The sequence below is a fragment of the Hyposmocoma kahamanoa genome, unplaced genomic scaffold, assembly GCF_003589595.1.
Source record: "Hyposmocoma kahamanoa isolate Upper Pololo Valley unplaced genomic scaffold, ASM358959v1 102, whole genome shotgun sequence".
NCBI classification, from domain to species: Eukaryota; Metazoa; Arthropoda; class Insecta; order Lepidoptera; family Cosmopterigidae; genus Hyposmocoma; species Hyposmocoma kahamanoa.
In genome coordinates, this window is record NW_020653337.1 from 6,214,356 (window position 1) to 6,233,939 (window position 19,584).

Genomic DNA, 19,584 nt, shown 5'->3' on the forward strand with positions numbered 1-19,584 from the left:
TATTTGGCTCCATGTGAAGACGATCCTATGTGAAGTGCCGCCATTACATATGCCACACCTTGCAGTTTCTCGTACACATGCAAAATCTACCGCACATTACATCAGTTCGTCGTGCTATACTAAAAGGTCAATGCCACTTGCTCTCTACACACGCATACATAAATTAATAACTATTGTATGGATTCAGAATCACAAGGAAAACTTTTGGGACGCCTGAAATTAGACGCTAAAAGAAGCGCTGCAGTCTGTAGCTCTTCGGTAATTTTTAGTTCACTAATTGTGACTGCAAAAGTGGCGCGCGCGTAACACGACAGTGACACTGCAAATGTGCTGCTAACTATTGTATGAAAATTAGCAGTTGCGCGGCTGCATCGCCACTTTTGCGTGACTGCAGTGCTTCTATAAACGTCTAATTTGAAGGCGCCTATTATCGTATCATCTCCCTATTGCAGATTTATTCATTGAATACTTTAAAAAAAATAGTTATCGTTAGAAATTTGCAAAATTTACCTCTAAGAAGGCAGTTGGTATAAGTAATTGCATAAAGCGATAATAATTAAATTAAAAAAAAATATTAAGATTGTTTTTAAATTATAGATTTTTAAAATACAATGCTCATACATACTGTATTGTATTATTATTACTTATTCCAATTTGCATATTTTTAACAACATAATGTGTTTCGTTATAACGTTAGTAACAACAGTTTTATGGTAATTTATTATAGGATTATACATTGCAAAGCGATAAAAAGTAACTATTATCTATTCACTTATTATTTAAGAATTGTGATTTAGTATCGTAATAGTGAATACTAAGTATATGTTCCAAAAGGAGTCGTGTTATTTGAATACGTTTTTTTACTTGGTATTAGCACTGTTTATAATAATACAGTCAATCGTACAAACTAAACAGTAATGTCAGGTCAACAAGAGAGGGCCAATGTCTACCAAAGCGGAGAAATGCAAAGTTGGACTTGACATATCCAAAATAAGCCTACTCCACATCGTTTAAGTAGAAAATATTTCCACACTCAGGGCCACATAATTACTTCTTACTTCAAATCCTCCAATGAGAAATCACTTATTATGTCATAGAGTCGATATAATATATCTGACGTCCACTAACTAAAAATATTCTGTATTTATTGTAATAAAGATAATATTTCTAACAACGGGGGCTGTTCCATTCGGTGGTATGGGAAAAACAGCAAAACATCTAATTACAAAACAAACGGAATCACATTTCATCGGTGATTGAATATTATATATGTAATTTTTCAGTTTTCGTCCATTATAGCAAAGCTCAAGACAAACTAGTCGATTTGAAGTGAAACAATTGACGACACCCGTCAACTGTTTGGAATTCGGGCTGGCCAATCGGAGCGCAGTTGTCACAGTAATGATTTGGCAGAATAGTTTTCAAACAAATCAAATAACATTTCGTCTCTATTTCTGGTTATATACTCGATGGAGTGGGTCCACATTTTATGACATTGCAATACGAGACTCCGTGACATGTTACGAGTAATTGCTACGTGAAAGAGGACGGACAGTGACAATTTCAGGGACCGTGACATTTCAATGCACCAAGAACCCGTCACGTCTCACACTTGCTACGCTAAATGTGGATTTTTTATTATACCAAGTGACGGGACAAGGCGTGCGCCTGTTATTAAGCGACACCCCTGTCCATAGCAGTTGCAGTGCCACTCAGAGCTTTCAAGTGCAAAGACCTGAAAAACACTGCCACTGCGCGAGTTACCGTTTATATTAGTGTGTGCTTATATATAATTAGTAAATTTAAAATTCTAAACTTAGGTAAAGTTTATAGGAAATGTAACTATTTTTCTTTTTGACTTTTGAATGAGTCAACCGTGACCATGGGACCTGTACAGGGCCCAAAACGTTTGGTTTGTTTTTAACTGCCTCCGTGGCCGAACGGTTATCATGTCCGGACTGCCACGCAGAGATCTCAGGTTTGATTCCCGAGTCGGGAGAAATATTTGTATGGCCTACATTTATTTCTCTCGTGAGTTTGGGTGTAATTTGTGGTTGTCTTTGTGTGTGTCCATGGCACACACAAAGACAATGTGCGTTATTATTGTGTGTTTGAAAAAACAAATACACGCGATTTAAATCCGGAATAATAGTTTCGTTTCCTATGTATAACAAACCTAAGAACTCGTTAGGTAAAGTTTGTTTTGCAAATACAAAATGAACTTGTTTGTAAGTTCGTTTTATAAAACGCAGCCTAAGTCTTGACCTAGCAACGCAGCATACACGCTGCTGCCGTTAATCACATCACAGATAAGTTAGAGGATCTGCTTTGGAACCGAACTTCAATTATTTTAACCGTTAATGAACATCAAATATTGGAATGCTGTGAATGGGTTTCGAAATGTACACGATATCGATGCCTTACATTCTCAAACTCGTATCTTGTAAAGAGTGATTATTCAGGAGATAGCAAAACTTAATATTTATTTTCAATTTCTTATCAAGGGTGTTAATTTGGATGCATTACTTTGAGATTAGGTAAAAGCCAGTGTGTGAATATGAAGGAAATGTGAAATCAGTCTGCAAAATTTGTATATACCATCAATATTTTGCATTTCAGTAACTTTGTGATTTAAGATACGAATTTGAGAAAGTAAGGCGACGATATGACATTTAACTTTGAACATCAAGCTGACCTTTGGAGATCCTGTACACTGTCGGTATTCAAATAACTACATTTAGTATTACTGTCCTGATTGTAAAATAACAGTTTAAATTTACGACTTGTTATAAACTGCATTGTTAAAATGTGCGACTTTTTTTTACTATCCATGATATTTTTTGCCCTTGAAGTTGTTTTACTGCAATTATTAGTGTTTTAAAATTTGATGTGGCTGAAGTCCAAAGGAAAATTGCCATCGATACAGAGAATATTTGCTATGGGGTCAAAATCAGTTAATCCATAAACAATGTTCATGGAATTCATAATTCAACGTCCATTCAATCAGAACCGCTTTCCCAAAACTGTAAAACGGTCTTAAAATTATACAGCTTGGAGTATATTTTACAGTAAAAATAACCAACGAAGCCCTGTCCATAAAACGGTCATTCTAGTGTTCACTACCTAATTTCTGTGGCAATTTTTGTGACATAAATATTGAAGTATATTATCGTACAATTAATAAATAATATTTCACGATACAATACTCGAATATTAAATAATATTTTAGAATAAAAAAATCGAATATTTAAATAATAAAAATTGCCACAAAAGTTAGGTAGCGAACACTAGAACGACAATGACCGAGAGCATGTCTTTAAAATATAAAGCATTAATATCCAGTTGCACTAAACTTGCAAGTCTTAATTAAACCAATGCTTGTAATGCAAAACACTCTTAATACATTGTGTTAGTGCCTTATCATATTTCACCTGCTCATGGGGACCCCGAATAATGAATATCGGGGGGGTGGAAGGAGGGATAAAAAAACCCGTTCATGGACAGTAACAGCGTTTACTTTACAATTGAATATCAGAATATGATAATACGGGGTACTTACCCCATTTAGTTTACCACTTACTGCCTCTTCATAAAGATATACCAACAACAAATTTCATTCATTTAATTTACATTGAATATTTTATATTGAATCGATATAAGTGCTACGGCTCAAAGAAAACTAGTGACATTTTTGTGAGCTATTTAAATACTGTCCATGAACTGGTTAAGCGTACTTAAATATAGTGCAAATGGACATTAGACCACGATTCAATACTCCATTTTATTGCGAAGCGGTGCCTATATGGTGTCACGGTATGAACGATAACCCCCTCATCAGATGCACTGGATTGCAGCATAACAACCATTTTTACAATACCCATGAGAACTACAACAAAAGGAAAATATACAAAAGTACACACCAACTACATTTGCGGAAGGAATTCGATTGGCGTGGCGAACTTGAAATCTTCGGGGAAGAGTTTCGCCGCAAACGGGTACATGAGTTTGTACGACTGTCTGATCGTAACGTCAGCCACGCCAGCAATGTCTCCGATCTCTTTTTGGCTGCGTTTATCTTCTGACGCCTGCAAATGTGACATATAAGATGTAAAAATCACACATAGGTCGCCTCGGTGATCTAGTGGTTAACACTCCAGACCAGAGGTTCCCAAACTGTTTTGTTTTGCTTAGACCCCCTGCCTTTTAATATTGTTTACTTTTACAAATTCAACAACATGCTAGGGAGAAACTTTATAAAAACAAAAACTAATGTTAAGTTTTATACATTTATCAAACCAAACGTTTGTGTGAAAATTACTCCATAAGTAATTTATATGTCTATTATAAGAAAATATTATGTATTTACACAGGTACTAATCAGTGTATTGTGGATTATTCCATTTATGGAAAGCCAAAACTTTGGTCACTGTCTTCCAAAATGCGTTCTACACTCGTGGTTAACGTGTTATGCACACCTACATTTTTTTCCTTACGTGTACCCTTGTACGTTGAAATGGACCCCTAGGGGACAATATAGACCACTTTGGGAATCATCGCTCTAAACTCAAAGTTAAAAGGAATTCAAAGATGAATTCCGGGTAGCATTTAGGAAATGGACAACCTGAATGTGCTATTGTTTATTTAGTTTCTCTAGCACTCATAATACAGGATAATTCCAAAAATGCAATTAGAGCTAATAATTAACTTGAAGATGTAACTTGCCATTAACAAAAAAGTTAATGACACATCACAGCTCTGGTGAAATTTACAGAAAACAAGGTTAGAGTTATATATTTTTGTTTTTAGGACTTTCTTAGTACATCTTAGCTCTTAAATTTTATACTGTAATATTACGCCCTCTATGGAAAAGTGGAGGAATGCATGATGTGTCTTTGTATTTGTGTCAAAATTAAAATAAAATTAAATTAAAATGTGTTTCACCATAGGTGCGTATTTTGTAGTCAATATTATTTACATTTCGAAATATAATTTCATTTTCCTGTCTTCTTACCTGTGAGGCCATATAAATAGCGGCTGCTGCGACAGAAATAGGGCTCCGTCCGGACACAATATCCAGCTCGCCAGCCTTCCTCGCAATATGCGTCGCCGCGCGCTGCACCGAATTCGGCAGTCCCAGATTCGAGCAAAACCGAGACATGAAATCAGCTGTTGTAATCAGATCTACTGAAGTCTCCAATGCCTTGAGGATGAGTTTGAAACATCTGCCGATCTCTTTCTTGCTGATTTTGCTGACGGCGCAGATTTCCTTGAAAGTACGCGGTACGCCCTCTTGTCGGCACGCGATGTAGAGACAGGCGGACGCAATGGCATCGTTCGCTCTTCCTTTTAAGTTTTTGCCATCATGCACCTGGAAATTTAGACCCAATACTGACACTTCTAGTTACATAGATATATATACATTAAATCTACAAACATGTGGTAACCGTTAAATATGGTTACAGTAAATGATAAACAGGTAACAAAAGTAATTACCCACAATAGAAAGCAAACTAATAAAAAAAAACAAAATATATTTATATTTTCACATTACCCAAATTATTCTTTATTGCATTGTTTCTTATTATTACATAACATAACACTTTTAATCGAAAATTAATTATTTCCATCATCATAACACAGAGCAGTGACAGCAAAGAGGGAAAACAGTTGTTTCTTACTCAAGAGGTCGACGATTCAAATCCCTGTGGCGGCATGTATCCACTATTTAAAATTTTAAGTTACGCATATTTGTGAATATTTGTGAAATGCTAACAGTGAAGGAAAATATTGCAATAAACCCTGCACTGCGAAGAGGGTTCACAACCCTTGAAAGACGTATCCCCAACCCGCGTAGATCCAGAGTGGTACACTATAGCCTAACAGTGTTAACAATCATCACAATACAGAACATGGAATTCTAAATAAAAAAAATCTAATTATGCTTATATAACTTTTTTACTATATGAACAACGTGACCATACGTCCCGCTTTTAAGTTCCGCGTTCTGCTGTCCTCAAAATACTATAAATGCTTTGACAAAAAAGGACACACGTGACAATATTTTTTTTTAAATGACGCTAAAGCGAAAAATATATACCAGCACACCAGACTACACAAGATAGTACTTCTTCTGCTAGTTCTTTCTTAAAATTTTTGATCATTAAACATTCTTAGTTCTTTTTTTTATTTTCTTTAAATGGAGAACATTTCGTGATTATCACAAACACGCGTTTTTTTTTAAAAACAATAATTATAGGCATCCCGCTCTGAGGAAAAAATAATGGTCACCTTATTTATGAACTACATTATAATAATATTAACAATTAAACATACATTTTGGCCGTGGGGCGACGGCTTAAGAATACATTGTCGCCTCCCCATACATGCCCGTGGGGGTCGTAAGAGGCGACCGAGGGCGTCACAAGTGTCCATCTGCTTAGCATTGTGGTAGGCTCTGTGCCGACTGGATAGCGACCACAGTACACACGGCGGAAAACCCTCCACAGTGAAACGCTTTTGCGAATCGCGTTCAGGGATCAGTTGGTGTACATCCAGTGCATTTGGCCAGACTGGCAAAATGATAGTGACGGAGTGAAGATATTTGTGTTTTCCATCCGTTACTCTCATCTCTGGACTGTATTCGCACTTTCCATCAGGCGCGGTGCAGTCATTTTCAAAAAAAAAAAAAACTTAAGTACTCGAAACCGAGTGTGAATAATAGAGTAGTGTTTCTAACACAACATTTAAAAAACCTATATTGGTTTTGCATGTTAAAAAGGACAAAGCACAAGCTATGGGAGAAGAGCTGCAGAATTATGATGATTTAACCAGACAGTTTACATCATCTAGTATCAAAATCTACCAATTTCAAATATAATTATTTGTTGTACAAATCATAATCTTTGTTGCAACTTAGTTACATCTTTCCAACTGCTGCATAATTGAGTGTAATGATTTAATAAAAACATCTAATATTACCTGGAAAGTATCATTAGTCATATATACATAACTGCTATGTCAGAGAAGTAATATAATTGTAAGCATTAAGGCTGTCACAAATTCAAACTCATTATCAGTGCTGGTAAACATTTAGTTATTTATGCAATTACCCATAACTACTAGAGTAAAATATCAATTGCAATAAATATACTCCCGGACACATAACTCGAGCCACTTCGCATTTTTGTTGTAAAGGGCTAGAATACAAAAATGGTGTTATCGTCGAAGAAAAAGTTTTCCCCAGTTTTGCAAATCGAAACTCCTAACAAGGAGTTATGGACAAGAGGTTTAGTATTACTAGTTTCAAAATTGCGTTATATAATTTTGATCAATCAAACATAACTTTGACTTTTATGTGACATACCTTCTTAAAAAAAAAATTAAGATTTTTGCTTTCTAAATTTGATGACTGCAATAATTAATGAGAGTACCCCTATACAAGCCTCAAAAAGCACAAGAAATGGGAGTTAAATTATTCATTCATTCATTTTCAAATCCAATGCACATTTTTTCTCATTCCTACATAATTGTTTTTGTGGTGTAGATAATATTTGTTGGTATTTTTATCATTGAAATGTAGGTTGACATAGGAAGATAATAATGCAAATTTGTAGTATTGTTATATTTTTTCTACATATTTTGTAAAAAACATTATCTCAGGGGAATATGTATTCCAAATTAGCTAATAATAATGACTCAAATAATTCATGAAAAGTTGATTTCAATATAAATTATCCTCAGAAAGAAACCCAAAGAAGCTTTTTCAGCATTATTCAACAATGTCAATTACTTAGCTGAGAATAGTTTATTTTGATTGCAGTAAATTAAATATAAAAATTACCTGTTTAAACAAATTATTGGCTCTGTCCACAATTGTTTTCGGTAAATTTATGCGATCAGCCATTGTATTTATTTCTCTGAATGCATTAATCAGTGCCCGATCAGTACTGCTTATATTCCTCCTGTTCTGATACTTGGATACTCCAAAACTGTCAAATGATGCATCTCCTCGACCAGGACCAATGATTGTGGAAAGATCTCCACCTGATAGTAAAGGATTCTCCGGACCACCCACACGGGAAGGGTCAACACCAGACTTCTCATTACTGAATGTACGCCATTCAGAACCAACATCTATAACTCTGCAAAAGTAGAAGTATGATATACAGGCTTATTTGTAAAATAGTCCCGGGTTCAATTACCAGCCTAGACAATGTAGAAAAACTAACTTTTCTCTATTGTCTCAGGTCTGGATGCTTGTGGTACTGGTCATTCTTTCAGATTTCCATAAGACAAGTGCTTTAATAGTAACTTACTGTGTGATCAGAGCAAGGTGACATTGCCTAATATTTATTTTTTTATTTATTGTGTAGTGTTAGTACACAGTGCAAAATATGTAAACCCGTCATCTATTAAAGTGATGAGAAGAGCTGTTCTATTAGCCAATAATATTTGATTATTTTCACATTGCAAGTCATTGTTAAAAGAATTGAATATTATTGGTTGTTGAAACATAGCTCTCTTTTCTGCTCTACTTTATATAAGCATAGTCAATTTAAGATTTTCTGCTCTGAATAACTTTGTCTCCTTAGATTTCTTACCTATAATATTATAACGGAATATATATATAACATTTTACTTTCAAATATTGTAAACCTACGTGATGTAAATGCAATCAAACAATATGTTGTAATTTATTAAGAAAAATCTAGCCCACTTCAAACATTAGCATCCTTGCACAATTATCAACAATTAATTGACCTCGATTTATAGAAATCAGACACATCATGCGTGCGAAAACTTTGTTGCTGGTTGCAAGTTGCAACGGCCCTGGAAAGCTCAGCTTGGTAAATTGCAATTTCGCAAATATTACAAAATCGGTTGTTCATTGGTACCTGTCGCCAACCACGAGGCCGCATTCCGAACATATCATGTCCCCTGCCCGGTAGTCCTCGATGAGCGGCGCGTCAGGATGTGCATAGCACACCACTCTATTCGCCTCGACTCTAAAATCCCAAATGAAAGGAACATCAACAAGTAGAAATTGCCACCAATGGGGAAACAACGTTTGCGACACTTTCGTACACTCATTTCACCACCACCAAAAACTTACGTAAACTTTCATTGAATATAAATATTAGTCTCCTACTAAACATCCAATTAAATATTTCGATACGAGGTAAACAGGAATAAAAATAAATTAGAAAAACAGACCTCGACGTGCTCGCCATGATTGTCAAGTTCCATTAACAAAATTCGTAACTTTTTAATTGGATTTGACATTTGGTTTTGGCTTGGAGTATATGAAATTCGGCTAACGTCATAAATTATACAAATGTGTGACAGCATGGAATACAGAGCTAGAAAAAAATCAATAACAGTCAAATAGCTTTTAGTTGACTTTTGGCAATGCGCTAATAACTCGCATAAAATCGTCTCAACCGGTAACCTAGGATTTTACTGACTTTAGATTTGGCTATACCATAGACAACTTCCACACAAAAATCATTGTTTCTGACTTAATCCTCTAGATGGCGTTAGTAGTCCCTTTGCTTTTCATAATTATTTATTATTTCACTGCACCTTATGTCCAAGTTTCCAAAAGAAATTGTGGGAAATGACCAAGAGTTACTTTCATAACACTTTGATATCATATAATTTCACACACTGCGCACTGTAGATATATTGTCATCGTATTACGAATTATTTTACATAACTTACTGTTGTACACCTATCTATCTAAAACCTGAACAGTTGCTATAAGGAAGTAATTAGCACTTTGTCTACGATATAGGTGTATTGCAAATAAACAAATTAAGAAAGTATGTACTGTCAAGGCGGTGATAATATAAAGTCTTGTGGTTGGATATTGAAAATGTATTTTTGAATACAGTTGCTTGAGTCTTAAGAATAACGGTGAAACGCGCGTGAAGTGATAATTTCCGTCCAAATGAGTCTCTTTGCCACTCTCCCGCAAAAAGTAACCACTGTTTAAAATTATACAAGCGTAATCTATTTATTAAATTATTAGCAGTAGAACAGCTTGTAAAAAAGTTCATCCAGGGCAGTACTGCCACTTACCTATTCAGCCGCCATGCAACAATATGACCTTTACTGCGTTCCAGTTTTGAAGAGCAAGGGATAAGGGTGCTGGTGAAATTGCAGGCACATGAGACGTGCCCTAGGTCTCAGGGTCATAAAGGATGGAAAAAAAATAAAAGAGAGTGACGGGTACAGTGCCCTTGAGATCTTAGTGATTTACAGCTGCTCTATGTGGCTATCGCTACATCGCTCTTACCACTTGGCGCACGAAATGATCGTCATCAATTGGTATTGTAAAAAAAATCTGGCTAATGAAATAGGAGACAGAGAACAAAAAGATTTTTTTCTAGTCTTTTCAGAAGATAGTTTTTATATAATGCTAACATGTTATTGGGAACTTACCTACGCTGTAACATGGCTAGGCTGTAACTAAAAGTTACTAAAAATCTAAAAGTTTTTAAAGTTCTTCGGGCCATAATTAATGATCGATCGAGCCCTGTGACGTATCAATCACGTGTTGACGGCGCGCGTCAAGATTATTGCAAACTCGTGACGCTTATATCTTTCGTAATAAGTTTCTTCATTTTTATTTTATTTAACATTTTTAGGGAAATTAACAGCTGTTATATAAATAGTTACAATTATGTCGCTATTCTGTACAACACTCACTCGAATGAAGAAGTAATTACTTTCGCCAAACAAACATGAAGTATGCTAAACATGCTAAAAACATTATCTATTTCCGCCCAATAGGTATACTATTATTTGTAATTACTGAAATAATAACAATAAAATGACGATGTCACGATGGCGTCCTTACCTATTTAGATCACGATACCACGTACAGTTAATAACCTGTTCAGAAATCTATAGGTACGAATTTGAATTTGAATGTGTAGAATAGATTTGATATTATCAAAATATCAAAATATATAAAACACTGAATATGCGATCTCTACATCTATGTAGAGACCGTAGACCGTATGTAGATAGTAGATATTATTAACCTAAACCTAAAATGTTAAACTGATTTCCGGAAACGTCAAGCGAAAATAAAATTATTACCTAGCGACGACTTCAGTATAAAAGACAAGAGACAGACCACATAAATACAAGAATATTCACAGCAACTATAATGTTCCAAACAAAACTCTATCTATAGTCATAGTGTTTTGTTTTAGTGTTAAATTTTGTCAATAAGTATCAGTACGCAGTACCGTGGGGAGACGTGACAGTCTTTACCTATAGGGAACGAGTTAGGCAGGCAGACAATATTGACGTTACCAATTATATATATCCATAGTTGGGGAATTAACGTAAAACCCCTGGCAAAGTCGTAATTAATGCACTATACATTTCATTTTCCTTTGACCCAGGAGCCTTCGGCTTACTATTTATATTATTCTATATTATATTACTAAAAAGAAAAACAAATTAAGTAAAATAAAATACAGTCGAGTTGTTGAAAATATTGATGATTGCGGAAAGGCAATCTTTAGATCATGCAGCCTAGTCTTTTATTATATTTTTTAAATTTATATAATGGTAACCTTAGTAGGTAACTGTTATAATCTTAGAATAATAACGCATAGAATGATAGTTTCATATCAAACGAACTGTCACAAGTGAGGCAAAAATCAAATTCATGTAGGCTAGTTTTAGTAGTGGGATAATTTTCGGTTTTATTTATTTTAGTGAATATTTATATAATAATACAAGTTGAAACGCGTTACTTCCTTGTGGAATGTGATGTTAGTATCTATTTTATGTTTGTCTGACTTGTTTTTACACTCATTTACAGCACATTTCGTCATTTTTAGCTAAAATTCTGGAGCTGTTCGCGGTGCAAGTTGACCTTGAGCACTGAAGGCCCGCCCGCTCGTGTAGGCCCTTTTGGCGCGCTTCAATTTGCCTCACTTAGCGTGTGCGGACTAGGTTTCTATGCGTTATTATTCTAAGGTTATAATCATAATATTATACATACTCCGTTATTGTGTAGTCAGAACATTCTGTTGCTTATTGATCTGTTATTTATGTTTTGTCTTGTTTTAACACGCGTCATTACATACTTGTAAAACGAGATGATTAGTGAGAAATTTGTATAATATTTCGCAATTATCAAATATTATAATGCACAAATAAGTCAAAAACCACAACATTACTTACCGAATCAATGTGATTAATTTAAAACTTTAAATTTATGTTCACACAATTAGTCAAGTGCCGAATTGTGAGCAACACACCGATGTAAATTAATTTTCAAAGAGGACCGCAATTGAATGTTTGTTTCACTGATGTGCAGCGTCTTCACCGCACATCAGTGAAACAAAGCGTGTATGTGGAACGCCGCATTTAGTACGCTAGCATAGATATCGTTGTTACCTAGACTTATTATTACATGTATAGACTGCTATTATTAAATATACCTATAGACGTATTTTGTAAGTTCTATAAACGTGAATTCTTTTTAAGCTCTCTCACCTGCAACTGGATTTCACATTTAGTAGAGATGCCACGAATAGTGATTTGGCCGAATACCGAATATTCGGCCACGCTCTCAGCCGAAGCGCCGAATGTTCGGCGTAAGATCTGTGCATTTCACGAGCGACCTGTTACGTCCTGTCTCATTTACCTGCTTGCGGAGGTAACGGTTTGGGGTGTTTTTGTTGAAAAATGATAAAACGATAGAATCAATACATGACAATTTCTGGACCTCTTTTGAAAAAGTCGCTACAGATAATATGCAAAATGATGAGGATGTGGAGAAATTCTATTGCAAATAAGATTGCTTTTTATTGAAAACTGTTCGCCTGGATCGGACGGCAGATCCTTACAAGTGATGGTCAGCAAATGCAAAGCAGTATCCAAGCCTGTTATTGCCATTTATCTATCGCCTCCTGGCACGAGTGTTTATAATGAGAGGCTAGTTTCAAAAGCAGGAATTGTTTATGAGGAAAAGCGTAATCGTTTGTTACCAACTAATGCTGAAAAAATTGTTTTCATTCATCACAACCTACCACTGAGTGATTTTAAGTATTAAACCAATAATTTGTGATTAAAATACATGATACATTTTGAATGACATGTGCTTTTTTCATTATTTGATATTCGGTCGAATACTACGACTATTCGTCCGAATATCGAATATTAAAAAAGTGGCCGAATAGACCGGATACCGAATAGTAGTCGAACAGTCGTGGCATCTCTAAGCTTTGGCTAATTTTTATTAATAGCAAACGACATTCTGTATGTCACAATAGCATCGAAACAAGCCCATTGTTTTAATTTGACAGATTTCAAAATGCATTTGCAAAAACCATCGAACTTGTAATATAACTATGTAACACCGACAATCGTAATTGACTTGGCCAATAAAATCTGGTTTCCATTTAGTTACATTGATTCTTAATTATAACGCCAACAACTTAAGCTAGTGCGGAATAATCAATGGAATTTGAAGTACTGTAATTAGAATAAAACAATGGTACTATGGAATCTCATCTCCACCTTATGCATCGTCCATTTTGGTACAGTCTTTTGCCATCCTTCGGGTAGTTTTAGAATTCCTCTCATACAAAATCCTGTCTTTACTTGTCATTTCATGCTCTCTGCGTTATCAAAGTACACACATTCGAAGAATTTTGTAAAGATCGAATACAAGTAAAATTGTCAAGGGTCTATTTCGGGCGAAAACGGTGGATGAGGTAAGACATCCCAACCATTGCATATGCAATTCAATGCTGCCATTGCAATGGTTTTTGAAGGATTTGTAAAGACGTATTTTATCTTATTGAAATACTTGTAGGTATTCTTTATGGTTCTCCAGTAGTTCCGCTGAAAACTTTCCCGCCTATTCTTAGTATGCTCGTTAGAATCTTATTTAAAAAATGACCATAGACAATGTAACTTTAAAAAAATAATAAAGTTCTTATTTTAATGTGAGCTAGTGGAGAAACCGCACGGACTCAGCCGCTTTAGCCAACCCATTACTTAGTTAATTATTTGATTTTACAAATTTCTTATAATACCTCCTTCGCTGCTGACTGTTTATTATGATCTTGACGCATGTATACATCATCGCCTCGACAAATCGGAAGCTCAATTTCGGTTAGCGATCGGCTACATTAAAGGAGTCTTTTTACCAGTCAGACTTCGCCCATAAAATCTATTTCTGAAATTTCTCTTACACATGTCTCCACCAACACTTGCAAATAGACCTCCTTGTAATTATTCGTGATGCTTGCCAGGCGCAATATTTCCCAGTAGCTTTTACGCCGCCTACGTAAAAACTTTTACTTCTATACGTAAGTGAGTAAGAGGCGGCATCATCATAAAAAGGCAATAAACTGAACCTATAAATCTTTGTCTATGTAAGCTGATGAAGTACTCAGGCACCATCAGATAAAGTATCTAGACATTTAAAGATAAAGTTCATAGGTAATGCGAACTTACTAGGTAGATACATAGCTTCTAGCTACGGGAACAGGAATTTCCGTCGAAGCACTAGTTCAATATTTGGAACTAATCGAAAATATACTGGTTGGTTTTCCATCGGGTTTTTCCCGAGGAAAACGACGATGTTGCTAGAAATACCTGAATGAATATTTGGTTGCATTTGTTATCTCGAGGGGTGACGCGTGCAAAATATATTTACGCAGGCAGGTTAATACAATATATATCACGAATAATATCAGAGACAATGGAGTAGGCATGTGTGAACTAATAATAAAACAATCAGTGATCAACCACCTATAATTAATATATTAATTAATACAATTTTATATCGCTAATAATTAACCGACTTCAAAAAAAGAGGAGGTTCTCAATTCGATTGTATGTTTTTTTTTGGTATGTATGTTACGCAATAACTCCGGTATTTGTGAACCGATTTTCATGATTCTTTTTTTGTTGGAATGGGGTACTTCCATAGTGGTCCCATTTCATTTTGAAGGAAATCATCCACCTCTAAGGGTGGCTGTGGACGCATGAAGATTCATTTTTATAAATAGCGCCTAACTTTAATTTAGGAGCACTTACTTTTAGCAATTATTTAGTTGATTTTGCTATTTCTCCAATTCAAGGCGTTTTTCCCTCGCTATACTTTGAGTAGTGTCGTAGTGAGAACCTATTTTTATTATCTCCAGTATCAAGTCCTGTATAGTGGCGAACTAGGGGATATTTCAATGAAACTTAGCAAATAGACGTAATTCCACGTACTTTTGAGGTCGGTTTTTTTAGTACTCTGTACTGAGATTATAAGCACTTCAATTTAGACGGTTTATTTTTAATCCTTTTAATTTATTTATAAGCAAAAGAAGACTATAGCAAAAGAAGAAACCTTTATACGACCAGAGCCTTCTTTTGTTGACTGTATTTACCAATGGCAAAGAGACAATATTTGAACCGAAGGTATACAAATGCAAAGACTTTTGTCGTTCTATCCCTACTACTAAAATGGAGAATCAATTTCTTTTAGTACTGATCAACTCAGTTTCATGAAAAAATGATTTCATGTATGAGTCGAAAAAAATCAGGACAACAGAAGTTGATCAAATTTCAGAAAAAAAAATTATGTAAAATTAATAACATTTCATTAAATTTGAGCAACATCTGCTGTCCCAATTCTTTTCTTCTACTAGAATATTATTACAATTATAAGAAACTGAGTCTATAAGCATTAAAAAAATGGTCAAAAAAAATCATTTTATTAAATTTGACCAACTTCTGCTGTCCCGATTTTTTCGTCCAATACAATGAAATGATCCTTAAATAAAATTGAGTCGATCTGCACAAAAAAATTTTGATCAATTTTATTCATTTTTATGGACCACAGACGCTTGATCAAAAAATTGACTATGACAAAATTGTTTACACAAAAAAGACTCAAAAGGTTTCTAACACAATTTCCTTGTATATTCTATGGTTTCGGATTTCCCCATACTGTCCTATTAAAAAAAACGCTCTATATATGTGTATATACACATGTATACGTATATTAATAGCATTCAACCACAATAAGTGCCTACAAAGCTCACATTTCATATTAAAGGAGGAAGCAGACATGGTCATACGACTGTCAATGGGTTTACGATAGACTATTCATTACTCAATCAACTATAACGATCACTTCGCCCGGTGCAGTTTGTCATCGAGTTTACCTTTATGACTTTCAAAATCATAATCATTGTGACTATTTGTGCTAAATTAACGTATCATTCTAGTTTATATCCGTGCTATAATAAAGCCTCTGGTGATCGTACGCCAATAATATAATAATAACGCACACATTTATAATCCCGAACTAAGGAAACCCTGTAGTATCGCGAATGCCATGAACATACACAAATGACACCTAAATTTAAGGGAGAAATAAAATATAGGCCATACAAATATTTCTCCCATCCCGGGAATCGTTTGGCCACAGAGACAGTTAAACGGTCAAACCAAAACTTTTTAAATTTGTTAGGTACGCCAGAAATGCTTTTATCACATGAAAGTTATAAAAATAATACGAATTGCTTGAAACAAATTAGGCGTGCATGAAGTTTTGTAACTCCTTCTTAAATAAAAATGTTCTCAGCTATTTGCGTTCTTAGAATTTTTAAACCATTCTCCTGAAAAGTATGATTTTGTAAATGTGACCTTATTGCACAAAGGGTGCGAATTATCGCTACACATTGCAAATGAAACAATTTTTTTTCGATTCTAAATCGCGTATGTTTGTTTTTCCAAACAAACTAACGTTACGGGCTCTTAGTATGTCCCATGATCACGGCTGACTGAGATGATATTGGTCATCACAATATTAACGCAGACCACCTTATTCTGAACTATAATTAGTCACTTTTTTGTGATACTAAGTGACGGGACGAACAAGTCTATTTCTGGTTTGTTTTCTGTTTATTTTTTTTATAGTAAGTGACAGGACTGACAAATCGTGCGTCTGATGGTAAGCGGTACGCCTATCCATAACAGTTGCAGTGCCACTCAAAGCTTTAAATCGCAAAGATCTGAGGGGTACTGCCACTGCGCCCGTCACCCTGAGACATAAGTTGAAAAGTCCCTTCAAAACCGGAACACATTAATGCTCACATTACACCTTGACGGCAGAAATAGGTAAGGTGACAGTACTTCACTGAACGAACTCTTTCACAAGAAGCTCTACTGCTACTAGCTTATAGTTTATTAATTATGCTTTTTAGTATTTTTTTGTGACCTCTACCTACCAAACCATAGTGATTATGTCATTCATTGTATTATTTATGGTAGTGAACAGTGGCGAACATTGATACTAAGAAAACTTCAGGTTGGTTACTAAATAATTAGTATAATGACTATAATACCACATATAATGTGATGACGTCACAATGACGTTATTGTAAGCTTGACTTTGGCTGAAAATCATCACGTATATATTCAAGATAATGTGTCAATAAAAATAACTTTTTCATTGAAAAAAAAACCTACTTCAAAAGTTTGATTATCGGCTTTTTTCGATTTCCATGTGATCCCCCATCAGTTTCTGACTTCTTGGTGACAATGGGACTGTTACGAACTCCTTTGTATATTTTATACTTTTTTCTGGTAATAACAACCAGACGGTGATTTGTTAATTACATATATTGTGTCAAGTGAAAAGCCGACTTTTATTTGCGGACAATATTTTTTTAATTTGTGATAGCCGAAACGAACCCGGACAGCATCGTCGACATCAGGGACCACTTCGAGAGTATACCCTTTCAAACAAAAAAGGAATTTTCAAAATCGATCCACAATTGTTGGAGAAATCGGTAAGTACACTGACATGCCTACAAAATTGGAGAACTTTCCTCGATTTCCATGGATCCCCTCATCAGATTCTGACTTGATGACAATGGGACCACCACGAGAGTGCACCCTTTCAAACAAAAAAAGAATTTTGAAAAACGATCCATAACTCACGGAGAAATTGGGATACCAAACATAGAGCCGAACGTCTAACCTCCTCCTTTTTTTTTAAGTCAAAAAATAGTAAAAAACGACACTTAAACAGAAGTAATTTAAATCTTTCGAACGGACTTCCGGGTACGGCTGATTCAACCAGTACTCATACTTATTATTCATCCTATTATTAAATATAAATCCAAGAAAGAACCGATATCTAAGTACATTCATGAATCACATTATAACTTATCATTTAAGTACATTTATCTTTATTTATATCAATATAATAGGGACCTCGTGTCACAGGCTCAGATATAAATTTTACAATGTACAGATACCGTGTACAAAAGTCGTGTATATGCTCATTTCTACGCAAGTACGTAGTTTCCGTGATACGTTCTCTTTATAACTAGACTTGAACTAAGGATTTATTTATTGACCAGTCAATACTAGTAGGGGAAATGAATTATTAAAAGTATGCGCAGTATAGAGACTTTTTCTACGGAGTAGAACCTTACTCTGCCCCGTCTATGTATACTTATTATTTCATATTGCCCAGATGTACACCGGATTGAAGTGTACAGGGGAAAATCTATTTTAATCATAGTTATTCGGATTTTGTTGTTGTTTTTTCCCCAATATACATAAATATGATGGTTTTATCTGTACGGATATGTCACTCTCACCAGTAGAGCACTTTTCTAAAGTCTTATAGTCTAACGATATAAATACTTAAAGAAATATATGTAGTAATAAAAGTCAGCCAAATCATAGTCCCACTGCTGAACAAAGGCCTCCTCTCGCAATGAAATGGGCTACACTGAAAAAAAAGTTTTATGTGGCATAACTTTCACTTACATACTAAACTAAAACTAAACTAAAAACTACGGCAATACGTAACCAAACAGTTTTGTATTTCATAAATGCACACTTTTATTAATTCAAACTAATTTTGACAATGACTAACTAAATTGTGGTAAATAATCTCAATACAGAGTACTAAAAAACAACTTCAAAATTATGTGGAATTACATCTATTTGCCAAGTTTTATTGAAATACCCCCTAGTTTGCCACTATACAGGACTTGACACAGGAGATAATAAAAATCGGTTCTCACTACTCAAAGTATATTGAGAGAGAAAAACGCCTTGAATTGGAGAATAGCAAAACCAACCATTAAAATAATTGCTCCTGAAGTAAAATTTAGGCGCTATTTATAAAAATGAATGTTCATGCGTGATGTAGAGGTGGATAATTTTCTTCAAAATGAAATGGTACCCTCTTTCCAACAAAAAAAAGAATCATGAAAATCGGTCCACAAATACCGGAGTTATTGCGTAACATATGTACAAAAAAAGAAAAAAATACAGTCGAATTGAGAACCTCCTCCTTTTTTTGAAGTCGGTTAAAAATGAAATAACTGAAGCCGTTTGGTTATTCCTTTTTCTCACGCGAGCCCACCGCGAATGGGGAACTTTACCCATTGCTTTGTAGATATGTGCTGGTTACATCACGACATTTTCTACTAGGCTACTATGTTATAGAATAGGTAGGTACAGAATAAAGGAGATACCATAGACCTGGTGAGATAATAAGGCACTGGTGCACAAATCTCACTC

General features: G+C 34.9%; 1 protein-coding gene across 1 annotated transcript; it reads right to left on the reverse strand.

Annotated features, from left to right (window-relative positions):
• Positions 1-3,298: 3,298 nt before the first annotated feature.
• On the reverse strand, positions 3,299-9,230 carry LOC113233037 (transcription initiation factor IIB). The gene is made up of 5 exons (XM_026467991.1): positions 9,214-9,230; positions 8,895-9,005; positions 7,841-8,141; positions 5,012-5,368; positions 3,299-4,085 (listed from the first exon to the last, which is right to left on the reverse strand). Exons 1-5 carry the CDS (start codon positions 9,228-9,230, stop codon positions 3,924-3,926), a joined length of 948 nt encoding a protein of 315 aa, XP_026323776.1. The 3' UTR covers positions 3,299-3,923.
• Between the last annotated feature and the right edge of the window lie 10,354 nt (positions 9,231-19,584).